The sequence below is a fragment of the Gopherus evgoodei genome, chromosome 7, assembly GCF_007399415.2.
Source record: "Gopherus evgoodei ecotype Sinaloan lineage chromosome 7, rGopEvg1_v1.p, whole genome shotgun sequence".
NCBI classification, from domain to species: domain Eukaryota; kingdom Metazoa; phylum Chordata; order Testudines; family Testudinidae; genus Gopherus; species Gopherus evgoodei.
In genome coordinates, this window is record NC_044328.1 from 37,802,734 (window position 1) to 37,830,488 (window position 27,755).

The 27,755-nt window shown below is 41.5% G+C and overlaps 1 protein-coding gene across 8 annotated transcripts in view; it reads left to right on the forward strand.

Moving 5' to 3' along the window:
- The window catches only part of PRKG1 (protein kinase cGMP-dependent 1), a 925,871-nt gene that overhangs the window by 869,200 nt on the left and 28,916 nt on the right, over positions 1-27,755 (forward strand). For 7 of the 8 annotated variants that reach the window (XM_030570100.1, XM_030570099.1, XM_030570101.1 and 4 more), the window contains 2 exons: positions 18,341-18,480; positions 25,014-25,103. In XM_030570100.1, the coding sequence (XP_030425960.1) occupies positions 18,341-18,480; positions 25,014-25,103 (230 nt within the window). Of the gene's footprint in view, positions 1-11,718; positions 11,750-18,340; positions 18,481-25,013; positions 25,104-27,755 lie in introns of those variants that run through there. The other variant, XM_030570103.1, reaches the window with a different exon arrangement.

Here is a 27,755-nt window from a genome sequence, read left to right on the forward strand (position 1 = left end):
ACAAAGGCAAATCCCTCAGTGCTGTCTAGTTCTCTATCTTACTGTTGACTCATTTACTTACATGGCATTCATCAAAGTTATATCTAAGCATCTTCCATTGAGGCAACAATCTGTGCATATGGTGTATGAAGTCAAGTTACTGAACATTAAATTGATATGAAATATAAAGAAACAATATGTAAAATAAAAATGTCTTTTTGTGGTTTTTTCCCTGAAAAATAATACAATTGTCTTATTTTCTGAAAAATATCTTGCACATTTTCATTCTTTTGGGGAGACCTAAAATTTAAATGAATGTTATTACCCATAGAATGTCATTTTCCATTAAGGTCCACCACATGTTCACCTGCCCTCCAACATCAGGTCATATCTTCTCATTTATTTACTTTTGTTATTATTGCTCTCTGGTTTCCTCCTGATTTCAATCCTTTTTTAGAGCTATCTGCCCCAAACTCTACATATTTTAGACTTAAACACAGGTTATTCTTGTCCACATTAGAATAAGTATATCAGTTTATCTAGAAATATAAATATAAATTCAAAGCTGCAAGAAAACCGAGTGAAGTGAAGGGGCACTGAGCACAAGGAGAGTAAAAATCAGTTCCTTATGTTGTTATCACCTCAGAGATGCTTGATTATCACTGAGACCTTGCCAGGTGAATGGCAAAGAAAAGGTTTTAAATTTCTAAAGCTGTGTTTATAAAATTACAAAATTAGTACCACTGCTCCATACCTAATCATAGACATGAGTGAAACCATTGTCCAATTTGACATCAGATCTGAAACTATAGTCAACTTTTTAGGTCCTGTATGTCAATCAAAACTATTGATTATGAAAACCTCATCTTTCCCACGTCCCATTTTCATGGATATATAAGTTGGTCGTGAGCAGTTGATATACATAATATTCAAGTATAAAGCACTGCCAAAGGGCAGCATCCTGTTATTGGTGCCATGTAGACAAATAAATAAAAATAAAAAATAAATAATTGGAGATATTCCTATCTCCTAGAACTGGAAGGGACCTTGAAAGGTCATTGAGTCCAGCCCCATGCCTTCACTAGCAGGACCAAGATTGTGAAAACCAAATTATAAACAACTGGGTAATTTAATCTAGTCTTTTAGGTCTCAGTTCAGCAAATCACTTAATTATGTGTTTAACACTGTGCGTGTGCTAATGTTCCATTACTGTCAATGAAACTTAAGCACATGCTTAACTTCTTTGCTGAGATGGGATGGACTTAGGCATATGGTTAAAGTTATGCATATGTTTAAGAATTTGGCTGCATTGAGTCTATACAAAACAGATTTTAAACAGACAGTGTGGGCATGCTAATTTACATTTTAAGAGATAGCTGGCCATGGAATTATTTCCAGAGTGCTATTAAATTTGTTGCAACCTCTAGGCAGGGGCGGCTCCAGACCCCAGCACGCCAAGCACGTGCTTGGCGCGGCATGCCGCGGGAGGCGCTCTGCCGGTAGCCGGGAGGGTGGCAGGCGGCTCCAGTGGACCTCCTGCAGGCGTACCTGCAGAGGGTCCGCTGGTCCCGCAGCTCCGGTGGATCTCCCGCAGGCGTCCCTGCGGAGGGTCCGCTGGTCCCGCGGCTTCGGTGGAGCATCCGCAGACACGCCTGTGGGAGGTCCACCGGAACCGCGGGACCGGCGACCGGCAGAGTGCCCCCTGCGGCGTGCTGCCGTGCTTGGGGTGGCAAAATGGCTAGAGCCGTCCCTGCCTCTAGGCATTCTTGTAAATACTCCTTTTTATGGCTTTCCAGAAGCCCTACTTGATTAATTAGCTGGCTTGGGAAAATTTAATTTTACTCCAACAGGATGACAGAAGTGAGATTCTGACACTTATTTGGGTATACTTCCAAGTGTATAGACATTCTTTCTGTTTTTGTATAAGCAGCCTTTTCTTCATCCCTCTTTTTTAGTTTGCAAAGAATACAAGGTTTAAAAAAAGCAAGCTTTCTGTGTGTGCGCGTGCACACATATGTGTGGGGACTTATTCTCCCTACACTGATCTAGGTGGATGGGGTGCGGCGCTGGACCGGGGTTGTGTCCGGGCTCTTCGCGTGAAGCTGCCGCCTCCTCGCTGCCCCCTTGCTTCCCCCCGGGCCAGTCTCTCTGCTGCCGCCGTCCGGGAGAGGAGGCGAGTGGCTCGGGCCGCAGCCCCCGCTCCTCGCTCCTTGCAACCACAACATGAAGTTGCTCTTCGCACTATTGCCAATAAGGTCACGCTTCGGTATTCCGGCCGTGTTCTCCCGGGTTCACCTGTATCCCTAGCAATCCTTTCTAGAGATACCTCCCTGGAGGCGCTACTTTTTCAATGGCTCCCGGATTTACCTGATCCTCTCGTCGGACTTGAATGGATTTTTCCATCTTCTCAATTTTCCAAAACAGTTACCACTCGATTGGAAGCCATTGCATCACTTATTGTGACAGCCCTTTCCCGTACTGTTGCAATTACGGGCGCTGACCCTGATGTTATTTATGTGCCTTTTAATGCTTTGTTACTTTCCCTCATTCTTGCTAATGATGTTTCTTTTGCTGTTGCTTTGTTATGTTATACTGGTCGTCTTACCAATCATTATCCCTCTCATCGCCTTTTGTCAGTAACGATTCCCTTAGAAAAGGTGGTCATGCGACAATCTTCCCCTGTGCAAGGACTTACTGTATTTACTGATGCCAGTGGCAAGATGGCCCGCGCCGGCCTTCTGTGGCATACGGCCGGTGCTTGGCATCACGAGCTGGTCGTGGCTGAGGGATCTCTCCAAGTTTTGGAATTTCAAGCCATTATTCGTGCCTTTGTCAAGTGGCCCACCACCCCTCTTAATATTGTTAGTGATTCTCTTTATGCTGTGGGTGTGACATGTCACTTGGAACATTCTCTTCTGAGACAAGTGTCTAATTCTGGGCTGTGGCAAGCCCTTTTGCGACTTTGGCATTTACTTGATGCCCGTTCCTGCCCCTATTTTATTACTCATATTCGCAGTCATTCTGGTATTGTTGATGGTCTTGCCCAGGGCAACGCCATCATTGACCAATTGGTTGGTTCAGTTCATGTCCCTGACTCCTTTGCTCAGGCTCGCCTTTCGCATGATTTTTTCCACCAATCTGCCCGTGCCTTAGCCTGACAATTTAAGCTCCCTTTGGCTACCACTCGTGCCCTTGTGGCCTCATGTCCTAGTTGTCAACAGCATGTTGTACCCCCTTCCCTTGCCTCTGGTGTTAACCCTCGTGGTTTGTCCTCCTTACAAATTTGGCAAACAGATATTACCCTTTTTCCTGAGTTTGGCTCCCTTAAATATATTCACGTCACAGTGGACACCTTTTCAGGACTTTTGTGGGCTACAGTGTTAGCCAGTACTGGTTCTCGGGATGTTATTAAACATTGGCAGGTCTGCTTTGCTGTTATGGGCATTCCTGCATCCATAAAAACGGACAAAGGCGTTGGATATATTTCTCGTCATACAGCTCGCTTTCTTTCCTTATGGGGAATTTCTCATGTTACCGGTGTCCCTGGCAATTCCACCGGCCAAGCTATTGTGGAACACTCTCATGCCTCATTAAAGCTTCTTTTGTTAAAACAAAAAGGGGGAGTTGCCCCCGATGCTGATCCATTGTCCCGTACGCCCCATGCTCGCCTTTCAAAGGCTCTATATGTGCTTAATTGGTTACAGGTAGGAACCCATAATGTCCCACCAGTTACGCGACATATCGCTGGTGCTATGGGCCAAGATTGCCAATTGCCCCGCCCACAGGTCCGATGGTTTAATTATACAGATCAAAAGTGGCAAGGTCCTGTGGATTTATTAACATGGGGAAGGGGCTATGCCTGTGTTTCTACTACTACAGGTCCCAGATGGATCCCCGCGAAGTGGGTTCGACCGTGGCTCACCCAGCGACGTGATAAGCAACCACACGATCCTGATATAGAAGCGGCAAACGACGATACCATCCCGGATCTACGCTTCCTCTTTCCTGACTTTAATTAGAAACTTGTAATTATTAGTTAAGTTGTAAGATGCAGATAGTATACGTTGTGCAGTTTTGTAAAATCGAGCAACTATTGATTATAGAATAATGTGTATAACCTTACCCAGGGATAGAATCCTCCCTGGGATTGGCTTAATAATTTTGGTTAACCAACTTGGTTTACTTCACTATTACACACTAAATTGTATCTATTAATGATTGTATTGCTTTTCTTGTTTTGCTCCTTGTTTTGTTTATATATTATGACAAAGTCTTATGCGCATTGCCACGGCCTTGTTTGAAAAGAAAGGGGGAGGTGTGGGGACTTATTCTCCCTACACTGATCTAGGTGGATGGGGTGCGGCCCTGGACCGGGGTTGTGTCCGGGCTCTTCGCGTGAAGCTGCCGCCTCCTCGCTGCCCCATTGCTTCCCCCCGGCCAGTCTCTCTGCTGCTGCCGTCCGGGAGAGGAGGTGAGTGGCTCGGGCCACGGCCCCCACTCCTCGCTCCCTCTCATACTCTCGGGCACCGGGCGCTGCTGGGGCCCCGGCCAGGCAGCACAGGGAACCCGGGCGGCCGGGCTCAGCACCGCTCCCACTCTGGTCTCAGGCATGTGTGGATCTCTGCGCGGGGCGCTCCGCAGGCAGAGGTGGGCGGCAGCTGCCACGCATGAGTGCCCGTTGCCTCCTCGGCCGGAGCCCTGTGGCTGTGGCGGGGAGTGCTGGGGGGGCCGGTCCGGGCTGCAGCTCGCGCCTCGGATCCGCTTGTTTTCTGTGTCTCACACAGAGCGATTGGTTCGGGAGAAGAGAGGGGAAGAGGCTGTAGATCGTTCTTTGTGTGGTCGGGGATTGCGTCATTGCGGTTGGCCAATCAGGGGTGATTAGAGGCATGGTAAGCGCGTGATTTTTCTTTTTGTCCAATTAGATTGCTAGCATGTATGATGTTAGCCCGCATGATTGGTTCTTATGTAACCAGACTTAACTATATAAGGGGGTAGTAGAAAAGAATAAAGGAGATTCCTGACTTGTTTGCAGCTGTGTTGACTGTGTGAATTTTCTTCGCTCCGCATGAGATACCACACATATGTACACAAGGAAACAACTAAGGGCCTTATCTTGGAAGGTTCTGAATCCCTTCCTTAAAAAGAATGTGTATTCTGAATGCTGTAATTGGCAAGGAAGCTGATTTTAAGGCTTTGAATGACACTATTACACTAGGCTTGAATACTACAGAAAGTGGATTTTCTTTATTTGTCTTTCTCTGGTTTTTAATATTTATTGAAAGCATTGTATTAAAATACTTTGTGAGTGTTACTTTTTGTATGGAAACTTTTACCCAGAAGGAATGACATGGAGTTCCAAAAATGATGAGTTATTGTCTGTGGCAGATCTATCAAACTAACATTTATGCTTAATTTTCTGGACCGTAGTGGATAGGTGGATATGAAAAGGAAACGAATAAGGAAGAAAGAGTTTGATTGCTGTTACGTTTGTTTTTTGTTTTTGCCAATTGGCCTTGGTAGGTTGAAAAAAATGTTTAAGATTAGTGAATGAAATGATTTGAAAATTTTGCAATTTACAATCTATTTGGGAGTAATAAGTCCAATAATTATAAATAATGAGTGAAATCCTGGCTCCATTGACATCAATGGCAAAACTCTAATTGACCTCAAAGAAGTCAATGTGTAATAAAGCTTGCTCTAACAACAATGCATAGAAAGAGGATTTGTTTTAAGTCTAGATTTCTTAATTAAAATGAAAATAAAATTGAGCATGTGAATGATTGTAGAAGTGAATATTATTTTCAAGAAACACGGTAATGTGATTTTTATTTTGTTTAATATATATTACCTAAATAACACTTATTCTGGTACTTAACTTTTATTGAGATGATTTTATGCATGGAACGGTATGTATTACTCACATGTTTTCTTCTATTCTCTCCAACGTCTTTGACTATAAGACTTGCCTCTAAGGTTTATACTGGGACAAAAAGTTAAATAAGTACTCTCTGATAAAAGCATATTTGCACATGTTGTCAAAAGCTTGAATATACATTCTTACTACTGGAACCAAAATAAATTGTTAAAGATTGTTAGCAAAGTGCAATATTTGATTAAGTGGGTATGAATAATTAAATAGGCAAATTAATTTTAATAGGATCATTAGCATGTGTGTTTACGAACACTTGTCCATACAATGAAAAATTTTACAGGTGATTTCCTCCCATGTTTCATACCATTCAAATTTAAATTGTCTTGGATAACAATACAACATTTAGTGCTTTCCACAACAGAGGTTTGTCATTTAATTGAATCTAATCTTTTTCAATAACAAGGAAATAAAGCCATTTGCAAGTCCTGGATTCACACTGCTATCCACCACAAACTCAATTCTAACTTTTTTTTTTTAATTTCAATCATCATACAATTAAAAAGAATCTCTAAGCAGGGCCAACGAGAGGGGCAGGGGGAAGGGAGAGGAGAGAAGCCGGAACAAATTACCAGGGCCTGGCTTCCCCAGCTTCGTCGGCCCTGTTTAGTCAGTCTACCCTTGCTGGTGGGCCCAAAAATTTTTTTTCACTGCGGCCCGAGCCTGATCTTGACGGCTCTGTCTCTAAGGGCCAGAATCTGCCACTCCTTACTGACACTAAGTAATATCTTGCTCAGTGAATAGCCCACTTTAAGTGGACTACTCATGAGATAATGTGCTGCTCAGTGACCCTGATTCAGCAGATTTAAGCACATGCTTAACTGCAATCATATAGGTAGTCCCATTGACTCCAGTGGGACTACTTATGTACTTATAGTTAAGAACATGCTTAAATGCATCCTGGATCAGGGCCAACTTTAGTAAGGGTGCAGAATCAAGTAAACAGGTACAGTGTCTTCAAAACATTCACTGTACCAACAAAACTGGAATAGTGAATGCAGAAAAATATTTCGAGGCAGATACCTTCCCACAATATTTTTGCAAGCACAATTTGTAAAGCGAAAGAGTACTATTTATAGAGAAAACAATTTCATGTTGTCCCAACATGAATACTTTTGGAATTAAAAATACGTACTCTTTTACTTGGAAAAAAATATTTGCTACTCCTGTTCATGCAGCAGTTCAGCTGTTAGGATTAAGATAACTCAGCTTGCATTCTCTTTAGCCTGTCTGTACTCTAAATGCTATGCTCAGTGACAGCTGCTGCTATTTTAGTTGGTCAAACATACATATTTTGGAGACCAGAGAAAACAGGAAACCTTGTAGATGGCAGGAGAGAAATGGCACTTGTATTTTAATTGGTGGATACAGTTTTTGAGTGGGTTATTACTATCACGATAAAGAGATAGTAGGATGAGCATGTAGATTTCATCTGTTCCTGTCCATAGCAATCATAGTTTTCTGAGTTTTGTTATATTAAGATATCTCTATTAACTGTATTACAGGGTAACTGCAGACAATTTCAGAAGTGTCAGATGATCCAGCAGATCCTCTTTTGTTGAGAGGTATTACCTGTGCTAATACAGACAACTTTAAAGGGATACATTAAAGTAGTACCAACTAGCTCATTTAGAGTTAATATATGCAAAACTGTAACTGAAGTTTCTGTACATCCATAAAAAATCACTCTGATCTAATGTTTTTTTAAAAAGGGCCTAGAGAACTCTGTACTTTTTACTTAAACAAATTCAATTTACTGTGTATCTTCACTTACCTAGAAGCTAGGACAGCTATTATCCATAATTTCTTTCTTCCAGGATTTGTAGCTAGTAAACTAGGAGGAGACATACAGATAGTAAGCTAGGATGGTTTCTTACTGAGAGTTGCTTCTAAAAAGTTGCAGATGAGCAAAAACAGTTAGAAATTTAATTTGCAAATACTTTTACATACATCAAAAACAGCTTGAGCTTTTCCAATTTTAATTTTTAATGCCATTGAAATTGCAAATTTCATATCAGAATACAAGACTATGAATACTAAAAGTATCACTATTAATAAAGCTGTCAAATTATTAGGAGTGGCAGTTCAGCCATCAGCACACGCTCCTGCACCAATCTGGATGTGTCAGAGGCATATATCATTTTAGTGAGATCCAACTCCACAGTCAACAGGAAATGTCTGCGCCATCTTACCAATGCAGATTGGAAAAAGCAAAAAGCACTGGTGCTACCTAGATATTGTCAGTTGATTCTGTATCTAACTAGACCCTCAAATTGTGAAGCAGAAATATAAAAAGACAAGAAAATTCTCTTTTTCAAGGAAGCTGACATAACTTCCACTATTGTTTCTCATTGTTTTACCTAGCTAAGCAACATTACCCTTTGTTTTTGCCTTTTTGGGTTTGGGCTGGCAGGTCTCAGCCATGCCTGAATCTCAGCTTGATGCTGGAAGAGATGAGCAACTTCACCATCAGGGTAATGAAACAGAAATAGAGCTGAGCCATATCAGTGTACTACTAAAGGCACCATAGCCCATATCACCTCAACTAATAATCTGCACATGAAACAGCAGCAGCAGAATATAATCTATAGTAACCCTCAGAAAGAAAGAACAGAGCTATTCAAGAACAACTTTGGGCATCCCTGCCACAGTCCACAGGCATTTCAATAATATCAAAGCTATAATAGTCAAAAAAAATTGCACCGTTATCTGACTTCCATTCATCACAAGAAGACCAGTACAGTCTCTGTACCATACTGTAAACCCAGATTATGACAGAGGTCAAGAACATCATGAGGACTCCAGGGCCCGCTTTGACTAATCACAACCTCCTCAGTAATATTCACTAAAACATCCTTCCTTTGGAAAATTATTTCACATTCTAGTAAATATTTGTTAAGGGTTAACTATTCAGGAGGATGAATGTACATGGCAGAGGGGCATCGCTGGCACATGATGGCATATATCGCATTGGTAGATGTGCAGGTGAACGAGCCCCTGATGGTGTGGCTGATGTGATTAGGTGCTATGATGGTGTCCCTTGAATAGATATGTGAACAGAGTTGGCACCAGGGTTTGTTGTAGGGTTTGTTTCCTGGGTTGGTGTTTTTGTTGTGTGGTGTGTAGTTGCTGGTGAGTATTTGCTTCAGGTTGGGGGTGCTGTCTGTAAGCGAGGACTGGCCTGTCTCCCAAGGTCTGTGAGAGTGAGGCATAGTCCTATTTTCCCATAAAGGCCTTCTTTTTTTCCATGCTAACCATTCATTTGTCTGAAAGTCTGAAAAATGTTTTCAGGGTTAAAATACTTATTCGTCTGTGAATTATAACTGCCTTAAAAAATCAGTCTCTGCACGTACTGTGTGTGTTGGAAGCTAAAGCATTTTACACATCATAAGCAGAGCAGCAACTTTGGAGTGGTTCCAGCAGAGAAACATTTCATTTTAAGCTGAGTGAGCTATGCAAAAGCCAACTGAGGTCTAATGAAATAAGAATTCAGAAGAGTGAGAGAGGCTAGATCTGTTTTCTTCTGTTCTCCCAGATGTTAGCAACTTGGCCTAGCTAATTTTGTATGGATATTGCTCTAATTATTGAAAGCTCTTGACCTCTTTCTGAATGGATTTTTTAAAAAAATTCTTTACAAGGCTCTGGCTCTAATCCTCAGGCTCTGAACTGTCATTTTTAAACATTCCAACAGCCAAAGAGCAGAAAACCCTTAAGCTGTTAAAGACATTTTGATCAGTAATATTTTCTCAAAGCAAAGAGGTTAGAAGCTGTCATGTGAATTCATAACTGTTGGCAGCAAAGTGATGCCCATTTCAGTGAAATGTCCTCATGTTTTATTCCAAGGAGCTTGTCACATTAATGGACTTTAAGAATGTATTCAGGTTTGCTTAAAAGAAACCCATTGAACTTTAATATTAATGACTCAAAATATTGTAATAAACAAATGATAATGAAACATGGCATGACTGGACTGCTATGTGGAGTGGTAGTGGTGTCAGCTTTGTGTATGGGCAGAAGCTCTTATTTTCCATACCACTGACCCATTCACACACTGACCCTGGCACAGTGGCAGCCCACAAGGGAAGAGCAGCTTATATTGTGTCTCCCAGGCATACACAACCATTTGCACCTGTTTGCTTTGTCCCACCTCTCCTTCCCTTGTTTTGTTCTGTTTTTTCCTTTCCTGTTTTTTACTGCTGGATTTCTCATTTTGCTCTGAATTTCAGCCGGCTCCCTTTTAAAGCTCTTCCCATATTGCAATGGGGGAGGGAGGGAGGAATTACCTTCCCGGAAGTACACAGGAGGTTTGGCTATGGATATTGATAGTTATTTATTGCATCTATAGCAGGTGCCCAGTGCAAGCTAATTGAAGTAGCAGGAGGGTCAGATTTGCTGCTACAGTCCAGGGCACTATCCGGGTGACATCTAACTGGATTCTTGCTGCACATTGCCTGGAAAGGTGAGGGCTATGCTGTCTGGTGCAGAAAAAGACTTCCCTCACTTAAACCCACATTCCACACATGATGATATGGGGCTTGCTTGGTGCTGATCATGAGTTATATTTTGCATGAACAGGCGAGGGATAGTCTCATGTTAAGAATTTACTTTTATTTGTTTGAGAATTGTTCTGAACTTAATCTGATGGATAGCTTGTGTTGGGGGGAGACAGCTGGCTGTTCTCCCTAGTTCTGTTACTTTAATTTATGCTAATTAAAGTTGCAGACACAACTTTAACCAAATCTCTATATTTGGTGTCCTATTCACTGCAGTCTCTAGGCCAATGGAAAATAAATGGAAACAATTCTTCCCATAGCATTTCTGTTGTTACCGTTGGAGGCTGATTTTCAGTTTCACCTCACTCTGTGTCATTGGGACGCAGTTAATTTGCAAACGAAGAGTCCTTCAGAGCTGTCTAATCTAATCCATCTAATCTAATTTTATCTCTCAACCTAGATCTTTATACATCACCCTTCAGCATGGAATCTGAGCATGAGTTCTGTCTCCACTCTCTGCCTTATTCCTTTTCCTTTGCATTTCAGTGAGAATTAACAGTGTTACTTCAACTGTGTTTACTGAAAATGTGGTGGAAAGAGAAACAGGAATTCTGCTTCATAATTTCATTTGCAACAAACAGATCAGAGAAAGAGGAGCAGTGCTTTTAGGCTTTGTGTTTTTAACAAGCGCAATGAAAAAGGGACCTTGCCCAAGACATAAGCATAGGGACATACACTCCTCAGTATAGTGGGAGCTCTCTAGACTGCTCTAATACCAGATCCAATGTTCAGTCTGTTTTGCATTCCACTACTCAATCTGTGCAGATTAGAGGGAGCACTGAAGTAGTGGACCTGATAGCAGAGCAACCTGGAGAAAAAAACATAATATGTAAACGGCTCTTTACCTGGGTAGTGAGAGTTGGCATCCACTTCTGGAGAACAAGTCCTTTGTTCAGATCTATGCTGCTCTGAAAGCTGAGATAACTGAAAAGAAGACTGCAAAGAGGTGGAAGGAAGGATAAATGACCAGTATGCTTTCCAACCTGTAAAGAACTGATAGGGAGAAAGGTCAGCCAGTAGCTATTGTATCGACCCTGACAGCTACTTGTCATAAACATATGGCTAAGCGTAGCATAAAATCCCTCTTTACCCTGTAAGAGGTTAATTCCTCTTTTACCTGTAAAGGGTTAAGAAGCTCAGGTAACCTAGCTGACACCTAACCAAAAGGACCAATGAGGGGACAAGATATTTTCAAATCTGGGGGTGGGAGGAAACAGGCTCTGTCTGTCTGTTCTGTGGACTTTTGCCGGACACTGCTCAAGGAAGCAAGCAATCCAGCTCCTATAAAGTTAGTAAGTATTTAGCAAGGAAATGCATTAGTTTACTTTTATTTTGGCTTGTTTTTTCCTTTATGTAAGAGAGAGGTTTATGCCTGGTTTTGTAACTTTTCAGATTTTGCCTAGAGGGGAGATCCTCTGTGTTCTTGAGTCTTTTGTTATTCTGTAAAGTATTTACCATCCTGATTTTACAGAGATAATTCTTTTACCTTTTCTTTAATTAAAATTCTTCTTTTAAGAACCTGATTGAATCCTCATTGTTTTAAGATCCAAGGGTTTGGGTCTGTGTTCACCTGTACTAATTGGTGAGGATATATTCTCAAACCTCCCCAGGAAAGGAGGTGGAAGGATTTGGGGGATTATTCTCAAGCCTGCCCAGGAAAAGGGGTGTATGGGCTTAGGGCTATATTTGGGGAAGGTCGGGCTCCAAGTGGCCCTCCCTAAATATTTGTTTAAGTCACTTGGTGGTGGCAGCGTTACTTAATCCAAGGTATAAGAGAGAAATTGTGCCTTGGAGAGTTTTTAACCTAAATTGGTAAAAATAAGCTTGGGGGTCTTTCATGCAGGTTCTCACATCTGTACCCTAAAGTTCAGAGTGGGGAAGGAATCCTGACACTACTGTTCTGGCCTCAGGAGCAGGTGATTGTTACATGTGTTTCTACCCAGCAGGACTCTCTCTGAACCTGCAATTACTCTAGGGCCTTTGAAATTTGCTGTGTTGTTAAAGGCAGTTTTTTAAAATTCCAGGAGGATGGCTCATTTGCAAAATTCCCCAACAATTTTGCTTCATACATTCCATTGCAAAAATATTTGGCAAATTTTTGTGGTGGGTTTCCCAGAAGGCTGAACTTTCTACTGGATACACAAACATTTTTGGCTTCTGTATCCTAGTGTGGCATTTTCTTGTCAAAACTGTGGGCAAATGTTCTTGGCTGCCCTTGTCTCATTTGGTCAACAGTGATCTTTTTACGGCAACTTTTAGCTTTTTTTTTTTTCATTTTAAAATCTGAAAAATATATGAAAGTCCTATTAAGTGTATGACTTAATTAGGGGACCACATCATTCAGAGGGTTGTTAATGAAAGAAAAATCTTTTCCCATCTAAGTTACTGGGCTTAAGAAAGGTCAATAGTTACTTAAAATCACGACAAGATGATAACTGTTCGGTGGATTAACAGAAATGAGTTGATGGTCTGAATCCAGGAGTTTACATCATAATCTCAACCAGCACAATTAGCGCTATTTGGCAATCTCAGTAGGAACACCAATAATGGATTGGGCATGGAGACTCAGGTTTGAGGCTCCCTGAAGAGGGTGGGGAAGTTTACAGTGCCAATATCTGTACTTTACCTGTAAATAAATGAATGGTTTCCATTTGCAGGCTGTAAAATTAGCATTAAGTTCACTTCCTATGGCAAACGCATAGGAAGGAAGGAGATCCTAATTTAAGCCTCTGGGTCTGGAACTCACTGGTTTTGTTTTGGTGTCTCAAGAAGACACAATACAAATGAGTCCCACACTGATCTCAAACTCTTGCAATACCGATGCAATTTAAAGTGAGTTAGGAATGTGAGTGGAAAATTTGACTGAATTTTCTTATTGCTGTAGGTCAATGCCTTGCATTGGATAGTTGTTGCTTTTCATGCGTTGTATATAGAGATGACGGTAGAACTGTTATTAGACAATAAGAAAACTGCTGACTTTTTTCTGTCCAAAAAGTAACTACTCTTGCACTATTTATTTATTTTGAAGCTTCCTTGGAATCTTCAATAAGTTACTTGCATCACTAAAGCCAGTCATTAAAAAAAAAAGGTCTTTGATATAAATGACACAACCTTAGCAAAAATCCATGCTATTAGAATGACTTACTAGAAAGGGAAGAGGAAGTATGATTTATTGTTATCACCAGTCATCATAAAATTTTAAAAGTTATTGATCTGAAAATCACTCAGATCATTACAAATTTTTATTATATGTCAAAGTTAAAAATAAAGGTAGGCAGTAGTAATGCCTTACAAATAAAATTCACATACAAAAAATTCTGTGATTTAGATTAGGCTGAGACAGGTTGCTGGTACTTTAGCTTTTGTATTGAATCTACTGATGATTTTCTGTTGACTCCATTGTTTATATATTAGTTGTTTTTCTCTGAACTATTTGTCTATAAAAAAAAATGACAAAAGAAAACAAGTCCTATTTGTAATGCCTGCAGTACCACCATGGATGGTGCACTGGCTTTTGTTTGAAATTATTAATGTTGGCAGCTGTTTTCTCTTTACTGAATGCATAATTCTGATAGAAAACTGAGCAATTTGGGTACCTGACAGAGCAAACTAGATTTTACAATGTCACTATGATAAAGAAAACTGTGCTTTATTTTCTGTTTAGTCTCTCTTCAGTGTACTCTTGGGGGGATAGGGTTTTACTACCCTCAACCCTTTCTAGGTGGAACCCTGCAATCCTACCTCTCTTAGATTGGATCTCTGGGCTACAAACCCCTTGTTTCCCAACTGTTTACACTGCACTGCACAACAGGCTCAATTGTGTTTGGCACCTGTATCCTCTGGGAACCTTTGACAGTGACTGATTAAAGTGATTCGAAAATAGCTTCCTCAAAACAAAGCATAATTTATTTACTCAAAGGTATATCGTACACAACAAAAGGAATAAAACAAAAAAGTCCCATGTGCATATTTTCCCTTATCTAAACCTTACTCTTTCCTTGCAAGCTTTGGTACGTTCCAGTCAGCCTGGTCACTTCCATCTCTGGGTTGAGAGAGAGAGTCTGCTTGCTGCCGTTTCTGTGTGTCTCTGTCAGTATCTTTCCCTCGGAAGCTGCTGACAGCCCTCTCAATCTGCTTCTTTCAGATACTGTTATTAAGGTTTTAATATCCTCTTTGATCTTAAGCTCAGGTCTGGAAAAAAGTAAACTTTAGAGCCTGGCAGGCGCGTTCATCAATTAATAATTTCTCTGTTGTTTCCTCAAGGACCATTGGTATTCTCTGGACCAGACTGTACGTTATCTTTGCCATTGTTTCATTACTTCTTTGTTCTCCCACTCTGAGCCTCCTTTGATTTAACTCTGTGTAATCAGTTAGAATAATATCAAATGGGTGAATTGAGGTATATATGATATGTATGCAAAATAATACACATAACCCCCTCATTTTCCACATGCAGTAAATCCAGAACTATTCTCCTCCTCCCTATTTTTAAGCTGTATAGGCATAAGGCATAGCAGTGCAGCACAGTGCAGTGTAAACACAACGGAGTAATTGGGAAACCTTGATGGATGAGTGACAAGAAAGGTTTCTCTTAATTTGATGTGGATTGTATAGGTCTCCATACTCAGTCTCTCATAAAATGAGATGGCAAACATAAGCTTCCTGTAAAAATAATAATTGAGAATCTTGGTGTGGGAAGCAAGAACAGTTCTTCTGGAAAAACAAGTTTCATGTGGGACTGAAAATTCTCGCAACTATGGAGAAAATAAAAAACCACAAATACCAGGACTTAAATTATACTGACACAAGAAGAGGTTTTTAAGAAAAGATTGCTTCAAAATTTAAAAACAGACTTACAATCATCTAAAGATATATATCCCATTTATTGCAAAGCAGAGACAGGCAACCACTTGTATCAGTGGCAGTGGGAATACTTATAGAACATCAGCATATCAATATATGCCAAGAGCAAGAAACATAAGCCAGCAAATCAGAGTCTGAAATAAGGTGCTTCCAATGCACGTAGTGACAGAAACATATGTAAAAGTAAAACCCTCAGAAGGGTCTAAGTAATGCTAGGATGTTCAATCCATCTTCAGATTTTCTTGATCTTAAATTCATCAGTCTTACACTGTGTCATACAAACTTGTCATGAGATTCTGTAGCCTTTTTCCATGAGGCAGCAAGCAAATATGACATATCTATGACAAATGTGAAGAATTATAATATAACCATTTCTATAGAGACAGACCCGCTTGCAGAACTCACAGGTGCTAAACATAACACCATAGTATGAGACAATCTTGAGCAGACTGGCTGTGAGTCCACGTCAGAGTCTGAGCACACCCTTGGTCTTCACAGTTTACCTAAAACAGCCAGCCATGCCAGTAAAATGGACATTGGGTCATTATATATAAAACTTCTGAAGTAGAATTAAAAAATTAGAGTTTATGATAAAAATGTTTATGTATAAAAATGGATTGTCATGTACTAAACATTGTTGCTGAATCACATGGGAAAGTGTTGCTCTTTAAGTAGTGCTATTTGGTGTACATTTATACTAGCTGAGGATCTACCCCTTGGTTTAAATTTAGTATATATATGTGTTACCCTGGCTTTAGAGAGGACAGCTGTTATGTCCAGTAAAAGCTCTGATTCTGAGCAAATTAATCTACAGATTTTTCCACTCTGTTATTACACAGTTGGCATGAACTGAACCATTTAAAGTGTCTTCATAGCCACTCAGCAAGGATTGATGGGAAAGTGGAAGGATTTAAAGATTATAGTTTTCAAAGATAGGCTAGGAAAAATTTTGAAGGTGCCTTTTCTTAGACCAACCTAGATCTTTTTTTTCCTTTTCTCTTAAGAAAATATGGTGTTCTTTTTTTTAATAAAAATTTTTTTTTAAAAAAATAATAGGTTATGTTTCATCCACATTATGTCCCTTCCTCAGAGACGAACTGGAGTTCTGATCTGGCCTGCATTTCAAAATCCTAGGTATATTGATAGAGAGGTCGTAAAATGAAACCTGAACATGAAAGCTGGCTTCATCTCTGTGTTTTCATAAAAATTGCCCAATAGCATTTGTACCATATACTGTACTATATGGAAAAAATATAATTAACTATGTGCACTCTTCACAATGTGACAACGTGATGTGATATGACTCACTTACTGTAACAAGAGGAGAAATTTATCAAAGTAAGAGGCCAGATGCACGAATTATCAATTTATTCTGTCATTTGATGATAGCTACAAGGAAACTGGTTGGAAGTCAATTTTCCTTTTCAACTGCATAAAAGATCATGTGGATCAGTCACAGCACCTAGAATTATTAAGTGCATATGTGCTTGTCTAGCAGTTTGTAATTATATTCCTTTGTTTAGCATGGGAGGTTTTTGTTTGTTTGTTGCCTTGCTATCACTTAGCCAGCTCCAAGGAATCTTACTTATTTGTGGAGAAGGAAGGAGACAGGACAGATCCCTTCTGTTAGTTCTGCATTCTTGAAAGCCCTTCAGATGCCATTCCAGTAAGTTCTTATCTGTGAAAGCAGATGAATATATCAGGCCAAATTCTCTATTGACTTAAACACTATTCAACTCCATTGTCTGCTAATGGATACTGATGTCAATTCACATGATGTAAGTCAATGCAGAATTTGGCCTACTGCATATAGGGAGATGTTCTGAGGGATCTTAAGTGATTCCTGTGCTTAGGCCAAAGAAAAAAATAAAAATAAAAAATAAACTTTACAGACACCTGTTTTCTTAACAAGAAAAATAGATTAGTTGAGGGTCAAGGGTAAAAGTAAAGACATGTCAGAGCAGCACCATTGAAAAGCTAGCTTTGCTCATGCATTTAAACCTTTCAAGAACTCTATTCCCTTGTCAGAGTCAGTGGAAATGTTATAGTTATAGAAAAGGTTTTTGTTAAAGTTGTACACTTATTAGAACCAGCATCGTTATGCTGTGAGTATACCTGAGAGAAATATATAATGCTGATGTGGTTGTTTTTCCTCTCAACACAGACAGTTGTTGTAAATGGCTTTTCTATTCAATGGCATATCGTACTAGCAAACGTATCAGTGGATATGGTGTAGCAATATGCCATATTTAGAAATCTAGTTTGCAGTGAACAGATCCAGTGAGTTAAAACTTGTGTTTTATTAAGGCATAAGAAACTGGCTAATTTCCAAATGGTTATCCCTGGGGGAGCTGGTTAATTTCCTAAGAGAGAAGCTAGGGAACACTGTGCTGGAAAAAAAGGGAGGGTTCCTAGCTCTTAGGAGCTGTTGAGTCATAACTTATGCCTGAATAAATTTTTGCTGCTACAAACTCTCCTCCTGTCCTTCCTCTGGCCTCACAATGTGACCCATATACCCATTCTGCCAAATCCCTCTCTTGGCCTAGAAATCAGGAGTGGGAGATAGGTTGCACTGGGGTATCATACTAGGAACAGGGAAAATTGATCATGAAATTCAGAGTGGCTCTGTGCAGGGAGGCTGGGTCAGTTGATGAGAGTAAGCACTGAGGAAGGGGTGTTCTATTGGGCAGTCATAAGGTTGGAAATTAAGAAAGTATGAGAAGGGGACAGCATACTTGTGGTAGGTGGAGGAACTGAAGAAAAGTCAATTTGTCAGTCTCCCTGAGATTGCAGAATACTGAAGACGAGAACAGTCATCTTTAGTGCTCTGAGAATTAGGTTCATTTTTATTTCAGTTTGTTTAATTATGTTTATATCCCCCTATGAAATAAACTTTCTATTCTCCAGAAGAGCTAACATTTTTGGAAGGAACTAAAATGTGCACATCCAAAATTCCAGATTGTTAAGGAGTTATGAGCACTGCTTCTAACTAATATATTTGCCACTTTTATTCAAGGTCCAGTTGAAAAGTGAAGAATCCAAAACATTTGCAATGAAGATACTGAAGAAACGTCACATAGTGGACACAAGACAGCAGGAGCACATACGCTCAGAGAAGCAGATAATGCAGGGGGCTCACTCAGACTTCATTGTGAGGTACTGTCACTACACTTCATAAACTCATTTCAAGTTGAGAATGTTCCAGTCTGGCTACTGTTTCTTATACAATTGCAATGTGTTATGGAATTGGTCATGAATTGTCCCACAAGCACTATAGGTAAAACACCTTTTAACCGTAGTTCATTGCTGTCAAGGGACTCTGCAAGTATGGCACCATAGTGTTCCATGTTTATTGTCTCTCAATTAGTTGACAAGTCTGCTCAATATTTTTAACTCTCAGCCCTGAAAACTCAACCTAGATTCTGGAAGTCAAGCTGTACTCTTTCTGGATCATGCACCAACAGCAGTAGTAGAGAGTCAACAATATTCAACAAATATTTTGATTATGCACATGCCAAAACAGACTCTAGCTCATTATTCTTTGGTTTTATTGGCTCTCTAAGAGTAAAAAGCAGTAACACCAAATGTTGATCAGAAAGATAAGCAGATGTGACTCTGAATGTGTAACAAGAGGCGATAATACTTTTCTAACCATAATTACACTTACATTATCTGACACTGAGCATTCCTTAAAATTGTGAATATTTGGGGGAAAACAGGATGGTGAGATGCTCCCTTATGTATTCAAGATTACTGTAAGAGCCTTGGACAGTTGAAATATATAATATTCAATAAATATTGCAAAGGCATTGGCAATATTATTTAGCAAATTAGGTAATTAATAAAACTATTGCTGAAATCATTCTCTCTGTGGTAAAATCCATACACAGGTCTGTGGAGGATGAACTCCCCGGGAGGACACCCTTACAGAGATTTCCCCCCAACAAACATCACTCAGCTGGGGATATCTCCTCCCCAGCAAAATATGCTGCAACACCCATCAGAAACGTGGCAGAAACTCTGATTCATGGGGAGGCGCTGTGCCTTTGCACCAGCTCTGGCCTTTGGCAGAACTCCCATTCCCTTGCAGCTCAATTCCACTGGAGATGGGGGCTAAGCAGAAAAGATAATATACTATGGAGCTTTATTATTTACCCAGGTGAACTCCACAGAGCTGGAGCAGAGACGATGTGTCCCTAACATACTCACTTCTCCCCCTGGCTGACTAGTCTCATTTCCTACCTCTGTGCAGACCTTGGATGACAGAGGGGCCTCTGTGAGGTTTAAAAGACGACGGAACAGGGGGCTGCTGAGCCTTACTTTCACTCTGGAGGAAGGAGAGCTGCACACAAAAGATTTCTCTGTGCCTGGATTTAGACCTATAAGAACAGCAAATACTCTCTCCCAGTATTGAGATGAAATGGAACAATAACTTTGCCAGGGAGTTATCTGTATATTTTTGATGAGTAGTGATTTATTTTCCTGTACTCTACATTAGACATCAGACAAAGAGAAATGTTTTTTAGTATCTTGTCGTACATGAGCATTAAATTACACAGGCTTGAAATGAAAATTGTATATGTATACCTTTTATTAGGAATTGAAACACCATCTGTTATTGCCTTTGTAATATGTTTATTTCAGCCTCATGCCTGATTGATTTGCCACAGCAATTACTGTATGAAGTAAACAAGATGGCACTATATAATGCTTCAATTATCTTTACACTTTGCTTTTCTTTCATATTTGATCCATAAAAATGCCTCAGTTATCTAGATTTGAGATAGCACTAAAATTGCAAGTACTGCTTGTAGACTATTACAAGATACAAAATATTTTCTAAAGTTTTTAATGTGCTACCCACTGTCTGAATCAATATACTAATGTAATGGAAGGTGCCATTATATAACAACTAGCAGAACATGACCACTAAAACCATAAAGAACATTTTAACATAATTGAAAGAGAACATATTCTCAAGATTAGGAGCCTGATCCTGCAAACTTTTACATGACTAGTACCATTGACCTCAATAGCTAATGAAATATATACTAATCAACTTTTTGTGTGTATTTAATGCTTATGTAAGATAAACGGAAATACTTTCCAGTATCTTATCTTCAGGTCTATGCAGAATACTGGGGAAAAAAAGCACTAAAATAAGGCTGCTCATGTAATGATCCATTTGCAAGGCTGCTATAAGGCTGGGTAAACCTAAAGATGTTAAAATTGATCAGAAACTGTTTAGGTAGGTTTATGCTACATACTTCTTATGGTGGCATGTACAGTATATACTCAGTAGCCCCCCTTTCCCCCTTCTGTTTTTTCTGTGACTATTGGCACTCTTGAAAGCAAGAGACAAATAACATTGACTCAGGCAGACTTTGCAAACTTCCTCAAGCAGCTCAGCAAGTGCTCCTCAGTCCTAACCTGGATCATAAGCCTCAAACTCTTCCAGTAGAGGTGAAAAGATGAATAGTTATTCCAGAATGTGTGATAGGATAATAATGATAACAACAATAGTAATAAAAAAACTAAGTGACATTGTGTTATGCGCAGGGCCGGTGCAAGGAAGTTTTGCACCCTAGGTGAAACTTCCACCTTGCGCCGTCCCCCACAGCCCTGCGGCAGCTCCCTGCCCCCCTCCTCCCTGAGGCGCCCCCCCCCGTGGCAGCTCCTCCCCCTGCCCTGAGGCGCCCCCACCCCGCTGCAGCTCCCCCCCCAGAGCCGTGCAGCACCTCCCCACTCCAGCTCACCTCTGCTCCGCCATCCTCCCTGAGCACACCACCCCCACTCTAATTCTCCTCCCCTCCCAGACTTGTGGTGCCAAACAGCTGATTGGCACTGCAAGCCTGGGAGGCGGGAGAAGTGGAGCAGCGACCACGCGCTGGGGAAGGAACTGCTGTAAAAAAAAGTGGGGGCACCGCTTTTTGGTGCCCCCAAATCTTGGCGCCTTTGGCAACCGCCTAGTTCACCTTAATGGTAGCACCGGCCCTGGTTGTGCGCTGTATAAAGACAAACTGCCCAATTTCATGTCGTAATGTCCAGTAGGTACTATATTGAGACCAACACGTTTCATGTTACCTAAGCTAGTATTTAACCAAATGCCTCCAAAAATAAAAGACTAATGCATTAAACAACTGCATTATGATCCATCAAGCATCCAGCTAGTCTATCCCTGCCTCATGGCATATGTCACACAACAGCTCCTTGAGAGGTATAACAAAGTATGTTATTTACTTTGAACTGCTCGATTCTGCAACACCTTCTGTTTTCATTGTAGTCAGCTGAGATTATCAGGCCCATAATGCTTAAAACATACAGAGCCCTGGGTGCATGGGTGTAATTGCACAGTCACAGAATATACTACAGAATCCACTCATTGCTGAAGAATTATGCTGCAGAATCTAACCTTTTGAGATAGTTTAAAATAATGTTCTATATGATGTGGTTGCAAAGAAAACATTCCAAATGTGAGATCTGAGTGTAAACAGACATAGCACAGTGTGCTTCTTTCTGCAGAGAGCCTGAAATGTTAACTCTCACAGGCCTGGTCTACACTACGCGTTTAAACCGATTTTAGCAGCGTTAAACCGATTTAACACTGTACCTGTCCACACTACGAAGCCCTTTATATTGATATAAAGGGCTCTTTAAATGGGTTTCTGTACTCCTCCCTGACGAGAGGAGTAGTGCTAAAATCGGTATTACCATATCAGATTAGGATTAGTGTGGCCACAAATCGACGGTATTGGCCTCCGGGCGGTATCCCACAGTGCACCACTGTGACTGCTCTGGACAGCAATCTGAACTCGGATGCAGTGGCCAAGTAAACAGGAAAAGCCCCGCGAAATTTTGATTTTCATTTCCTGTTTGCTCAGCGTGGAGCTCTGAGCAGCATGGGTGGCAATGCAGTCCCAAATCCAAAAAGAGCTCCAGCATGGACCGTAGAGGAGATACTGGATCTGATCGCTGTATGGGGAGACAAATCTGTTCTATCAGAGCTCCGTTACAGAAGACGAAATGCCAAAGCGTTTGAAAAAAAATCTACAGGCTACACAGTGCTGCGTGACAAGCGTAACGGGAAGCCAGAGACTCAAATGGACGCTCATGGAGGGAGGGAGGGGGTACAGAGGACTCCAGCTATCCCACAGTCCCCAGCAGTCTCCGAAAACTATCTGCATTCTTGGCTGAGCTCCCAATGCCTGTAGGTTCAAATACATTGTCCGGCGTGGTTCAGGGAATAGCTCGTCAATTTACTTCCCTTCCTCCCCCCCCGTGAAAGAAAAGGGAAAGAAATTGTTTCTTGACTTCTTTCAATGTCACCCTATGTCTACTGAATGCTGCTGGTAGACACAATGCTGCAGCAGTAAAGAACAGTATCCACTGCTCTCCCCTGCCTGGTGGCAGACGGTGCAGTAGGACTGGTAACCGTCCTTGTTATCAACCCGTGAATGCTCCTGGCTTGCCTCAGGTGAGGTCGGCTGGGGGCGTCTGGGTAAAAATAGGAATGATTCCTGGTCATTCCCAGTAGATGGGACAGAACGGCTGGTAACCGTCCTCATCATAGCAACTGAGGGCTGAGCTCCATCAGCCCCTTCCCTTTCCTGTGTAAAGAAAAGATTCTGTCCTGCCTGGACTATCATAGCAGCGGCATGCTGGGCTCCTCTCCCCCGCACCGCTTAATGTCCTGGACTGTCATAGCACCGAGAGGCTGCCTCCCCTCATTTTATCTCACTAACAAGTCATTGTTTCTTATTCCTGCATTCTTTGTAACTTCATGACACAAATGGGGGGGGACACTGCCACGGTAGCCCAGGAAGGTTGGGGGAGGAGGGAAGCAACGGGTGGGGTTGTTGCAGGGGCACCCCCCATGAATGGCATGTAGCTCATCATTTTTGTGGGATCTGACATGGAGCAGCTGTACTCTCTGATACACTGCTTCTCTAGTACACTTGCCCCATATTCTAGGCAGGACTGATTCTATTTTTAGAAACCATAAAGGAGGCATTGACTCGGGGAGTCATTCCCAGTTTTGCTTTTGCGCCCCTGGCCGATCTCAGCCAGGGGCACCCATGATAGCAGCAGACAGTACAGAAGGACAGAGAACCGTCATCTCATTGCCAATTTACACCAGCAGCAGACAGTACAGAACGACTGGTAACCGTCTCTGCTATCATGCAAAAGCAAATGAATGCTGCTGTGTAGCGCTGGAGTATCGCCTCTGTCCGCGGCATCCAGTACACATACAGTGACTGTGGAAAAAAAAAAAGCTGAACGGGCTCCATGGTTGCCGTGCTATGGCGTCTGCCAGGGCAATCCAGGGTAAAAGGGCGTGAAATGATTGTCTGCCATTGCTTTCCCAGAGGAAGGAATGACTGACGACATTTACCCAGAACCACCCGCGACAATGATTTTTGCCCCATCAGTCACTGGGCTCTCAACCCAGAATTCTAAGGGGCAGGGGAGACTACGAGAACTATGGGATAGCTACGGAATAGCTACCCACAGTGCAACGCTCCGGAAGTCAACGCTAGCCTCGGACCATGGATGCACACCGCTGAATTAATGTGCTTAGTGTGGCCATGTGCACTCGACTTTATACAATCTGTTTTATAAAACTGGTTTATTTAAAATCGGAATAATCCCGTAGTGTAGACGTACCCACAGACATAACAATAGCTCTGAGAATAGTTCACCTCAGTGCTATGGTAACACTGAAATCTAATGCTGGTGATTTAAATGTCAACATTGGGAGCTAATGTACTTATCCGACAAACTCAAACTGTTTCCCAGACCTTAACTTCCCAGGAGCCAAAAACCCCAATGGTCCTCTACGCATCTGCGAAAATGTACAGCTTCCTCCCAGAAAGATTCTACAATGCAGCTGCATGTTGTCAGAAAAATATCTGGGCAGCATAAGATTAATTTAGTTTAATGACAAATGAGATAATACAACAATGTAAAATTCCTTGTATTACTTTCATATTTAATTAATTAAATAAACTCCATTTATTTAATTTATCTGAAGCTGGTACACAGTTTCCAGTCTGCTTCACAAGAATGTTGCAGAAATGCGTAGAAAGGAATGTTTTCCTGTAGAATTTAGTTCAAGCCTGACATACATTACATGCTGAATACATGTTACTTGCCCCAACTATCTCCATTAGGCAGATTTTCCCACATATTCAATCATCCTGGATGAGGAAACAAGCATCTTTTGATATTTTTATAAGGTCTATGAAATGTAAAAGCAAATTGTGTTAAATTCTTAAATGAACCAAACTTAAGGGGCATTCTTTTGAAATTATTAAATGAAAGGAAGGCTTCAGATCTACAGACTGACTCCTTACTTTGAAGGATAAATGATCTACTCATTACAAGAAATGGTGTACATATTGTCTTGCCTCTCTTTCAAGTGATCTTGGAAAGCAGCAACATCAGGCCTAAGGAGTTAGAAATGTCATGCCCTGAATTTAGTTCCCAGAGTAGCAACATCACCGTCTTATAATACACTTCAACACTAAAATACTGCATCTGTTCTGCTGAAACATTTCAAGTATGATACAACAGAATGAAGACAGTAAGTGAGATTCATGGTTAATAAAGAGTGTGAAGTACCACAGGAATACTTTTTACCAAAAAGAATGCTTTAACTTTTATTGCATTTTCTTGTTTGCAAACAATAGGCTATACAGAACATTCAAGGACAGCAAATATTTATACATGTTGATGGAAGCCTGTCTAGGTGGAGAGCTTTGGACAATTCTCAGGGACAGGTAAGAAATTTTAGAAACCTTCTATCTGAAAGGGAAAATTATATGTCACTGTGAATTGTAATATTGTATATCTTTATTCCTAGCAGACAAACTCTAACATACATTAAAGGCGAGATGTATCACCAAGCTGTGCTTGGCACAGGACACAGAAAGGGTGGAGAAAGTCTTGTTACAGCCTCTTCTTCCCCCCATCCTGGAGATGACTAGGGACTAAAGTTGCCCATCATAACTTGGAGTAACCTAAGGGCTGCTCTAAATTACACTAACTAGGGTAGTGATCACTCCACCGGCTGAGGATTGTCCTCTGCCACCTTACCATGCCCCCTTCCAGACCCTTCCACTTAACCTGAGCATCTTAGGATCCATAAAAAGGGAACAGACCCAGGGGAGAGGATCTGATTCATAGTGTCCTAAATTGCAGGGAGTGTATTCAGTGTATATTTTGGGAGGGGGAATGGGTAAGGGAGACAAAGGGAGGAAGCAAGCAAGAGAAGGCAGTAGCCTCCCTTATAACCTTTAGACTAGCCCAACAGTGCGCGCACTCACCTAGGGGATGTGGGAGACCTGAGTTCAATTTCCCTTCCCTGATGTGAAGCTGGAGTTTGAACTTGGGTCTCTGACATTGCAGAGAAGTGCCTTAACCAAAGTTACAGGATACTTTTTGTCATAACCTTAGTCCCAGATTTGGACCTTAGCGTCCAAAATATGGGGGTTAGCATGAAAACCTCCAAGCTTAGTTACCAGCTTGGACCTGGTACTTGCTGCCACCACCCAAAAAATTAGAGTGTTTTGGGGCACTCTGGTCCCCCTGAAAAACCTTCCCTGGGGACCCCAAGACCCAAATCCCTTGAGTCTCACAACAAAGGGAAATAATCCTTTTTCCCTTCCCCCCTCCAGGGGCTCCTGGAGAGATACACAGACACAAGCTCTGTGAATCCAAACAGAGTGACTCCCCCTCTCCGTTTCCAGTCCTGGAAACAAAAGCACTTTCCTCTTCACCCAGAGGAAATGCAAAATTAGGCTAGCAAATTCAACACACACAGATCTCACCTGATTTCTTCCTCCCACCAATTCCCTGGTGAGTACAGACTCAATTTTCCTGAAATTTCCCAGTAAAGAAAACTTCAACAGGTCTTAAAAGAAAGCTTTATATAAAAAGAAAGAAAAAATACATACAAATGGTCTCTCTGTATTAAGGTGACACAACACAGGGTCGATTGCTTAAAAGAATATTGAATAAACAGCCTTATTCAAAAAGAATACAAATCAAAGCACTCCAGCACTTATATTCATGCAAATACCAAAGAAAAGAAACCATATAACTTACTATCTGATCTCTTTGTCCTTACACTTAGAAGATTAGAAAACAGAACTACTTCTCCAAAGCTCAGAGAAAGCAGGCAGGCAGAAAACAAAGACCTCAGACACAAAATTCCCTCCACCCAAAGTTGAAAAAATCCGGTTTCCTGATTGGTCCTCTGGTCAGGTGCTTCAGGTGAAAGAGACATTAACCCTTAGCTATCTGTTTATGACACGCCCCCCAAATTGCAGACAGTGGGGAAGCTCACTGGCGGCGATTTCCTTCTAGAACTTGAAAATAAACAGATTAATACAACACATGCACCTTTACATATACCCCTAAGTATATAACTAACAGACTTCTACATTTTAAGAACACTTTTTAACTACTGAATTCTGGGAAACTCTCACGGGAGAGTGCATCATCTACTTTGTTAGAAGCTCCTGTGATGTGCTGAATCTCAAAATCAAAATCTTGGAGAGCTAAACTCCAACGAAGAAGTTTCTTGTTGTTCCCCTTGGCAGTATGAAGCCACTTTAGTGCAGCATGGTCAGTTTGTAGTTTGAACCGCCGTCCCCAAACATATGGGCGTAGCTTTTCCAGGGCATACACAATGGCATAGCATTCCTTTTCACTGACTGACCAGTGACTTTCCCTCTCAGACAGTTTCTTGCTGAGAAACACGACAGGATGGAAGTTGTGATCTGTTGCTTCCTGCATGAGCACTGCTCCTATACCACGCTCAGATGCATCTGTGGTTACTAGGAATGGTTTGTCAAAATCCGGGGCCCTGAGCACAGGGTCAGACATGAGCGTTGCCTTAAGTTGGGTAAAGGCCTTTTGACACTCATCAGTCCACTTAACTGCATTTGGCTGGGTCTTTTTGGTCAGGTCAGTCAATGGGGCAGCGATTTGGCTGTAGTGTGGTACAAATCGCCTGTAGTATCCGGCCAAGCCTAAGAAGGATTGGACCTGCTTCTTGGACCGTGGGACAGGCCACTTTTGGATAGCATCCACCTTGGCCTGTAGGGGGTTTATGGTTCCTCGACCCACCTGGTGCCCCAGGTAAGTCACTCTGTTTTGGCCTATTTGACACTTTTTGGCCTTAACAGTTAGTCCTGCCTGCCTGATGCGCTCAAAGACCTTTTCCAGGTGTAGTAGGTGTTCGGGCCAGGAGTCTGAAAAAATGGCCACATCATCGAGGTAGGCAACTGCAAATTCTCCCAGTCCAGCTAGTAGACCATCTACCAGCCTCTGGAAGGTGGCGGGTGCATTTCGAAGGCCGAAAGGAAGGACATTGAATTCATACACCCCCGCATGGGTGACGAATGCTGACCTCTCCTTGGCAGGTT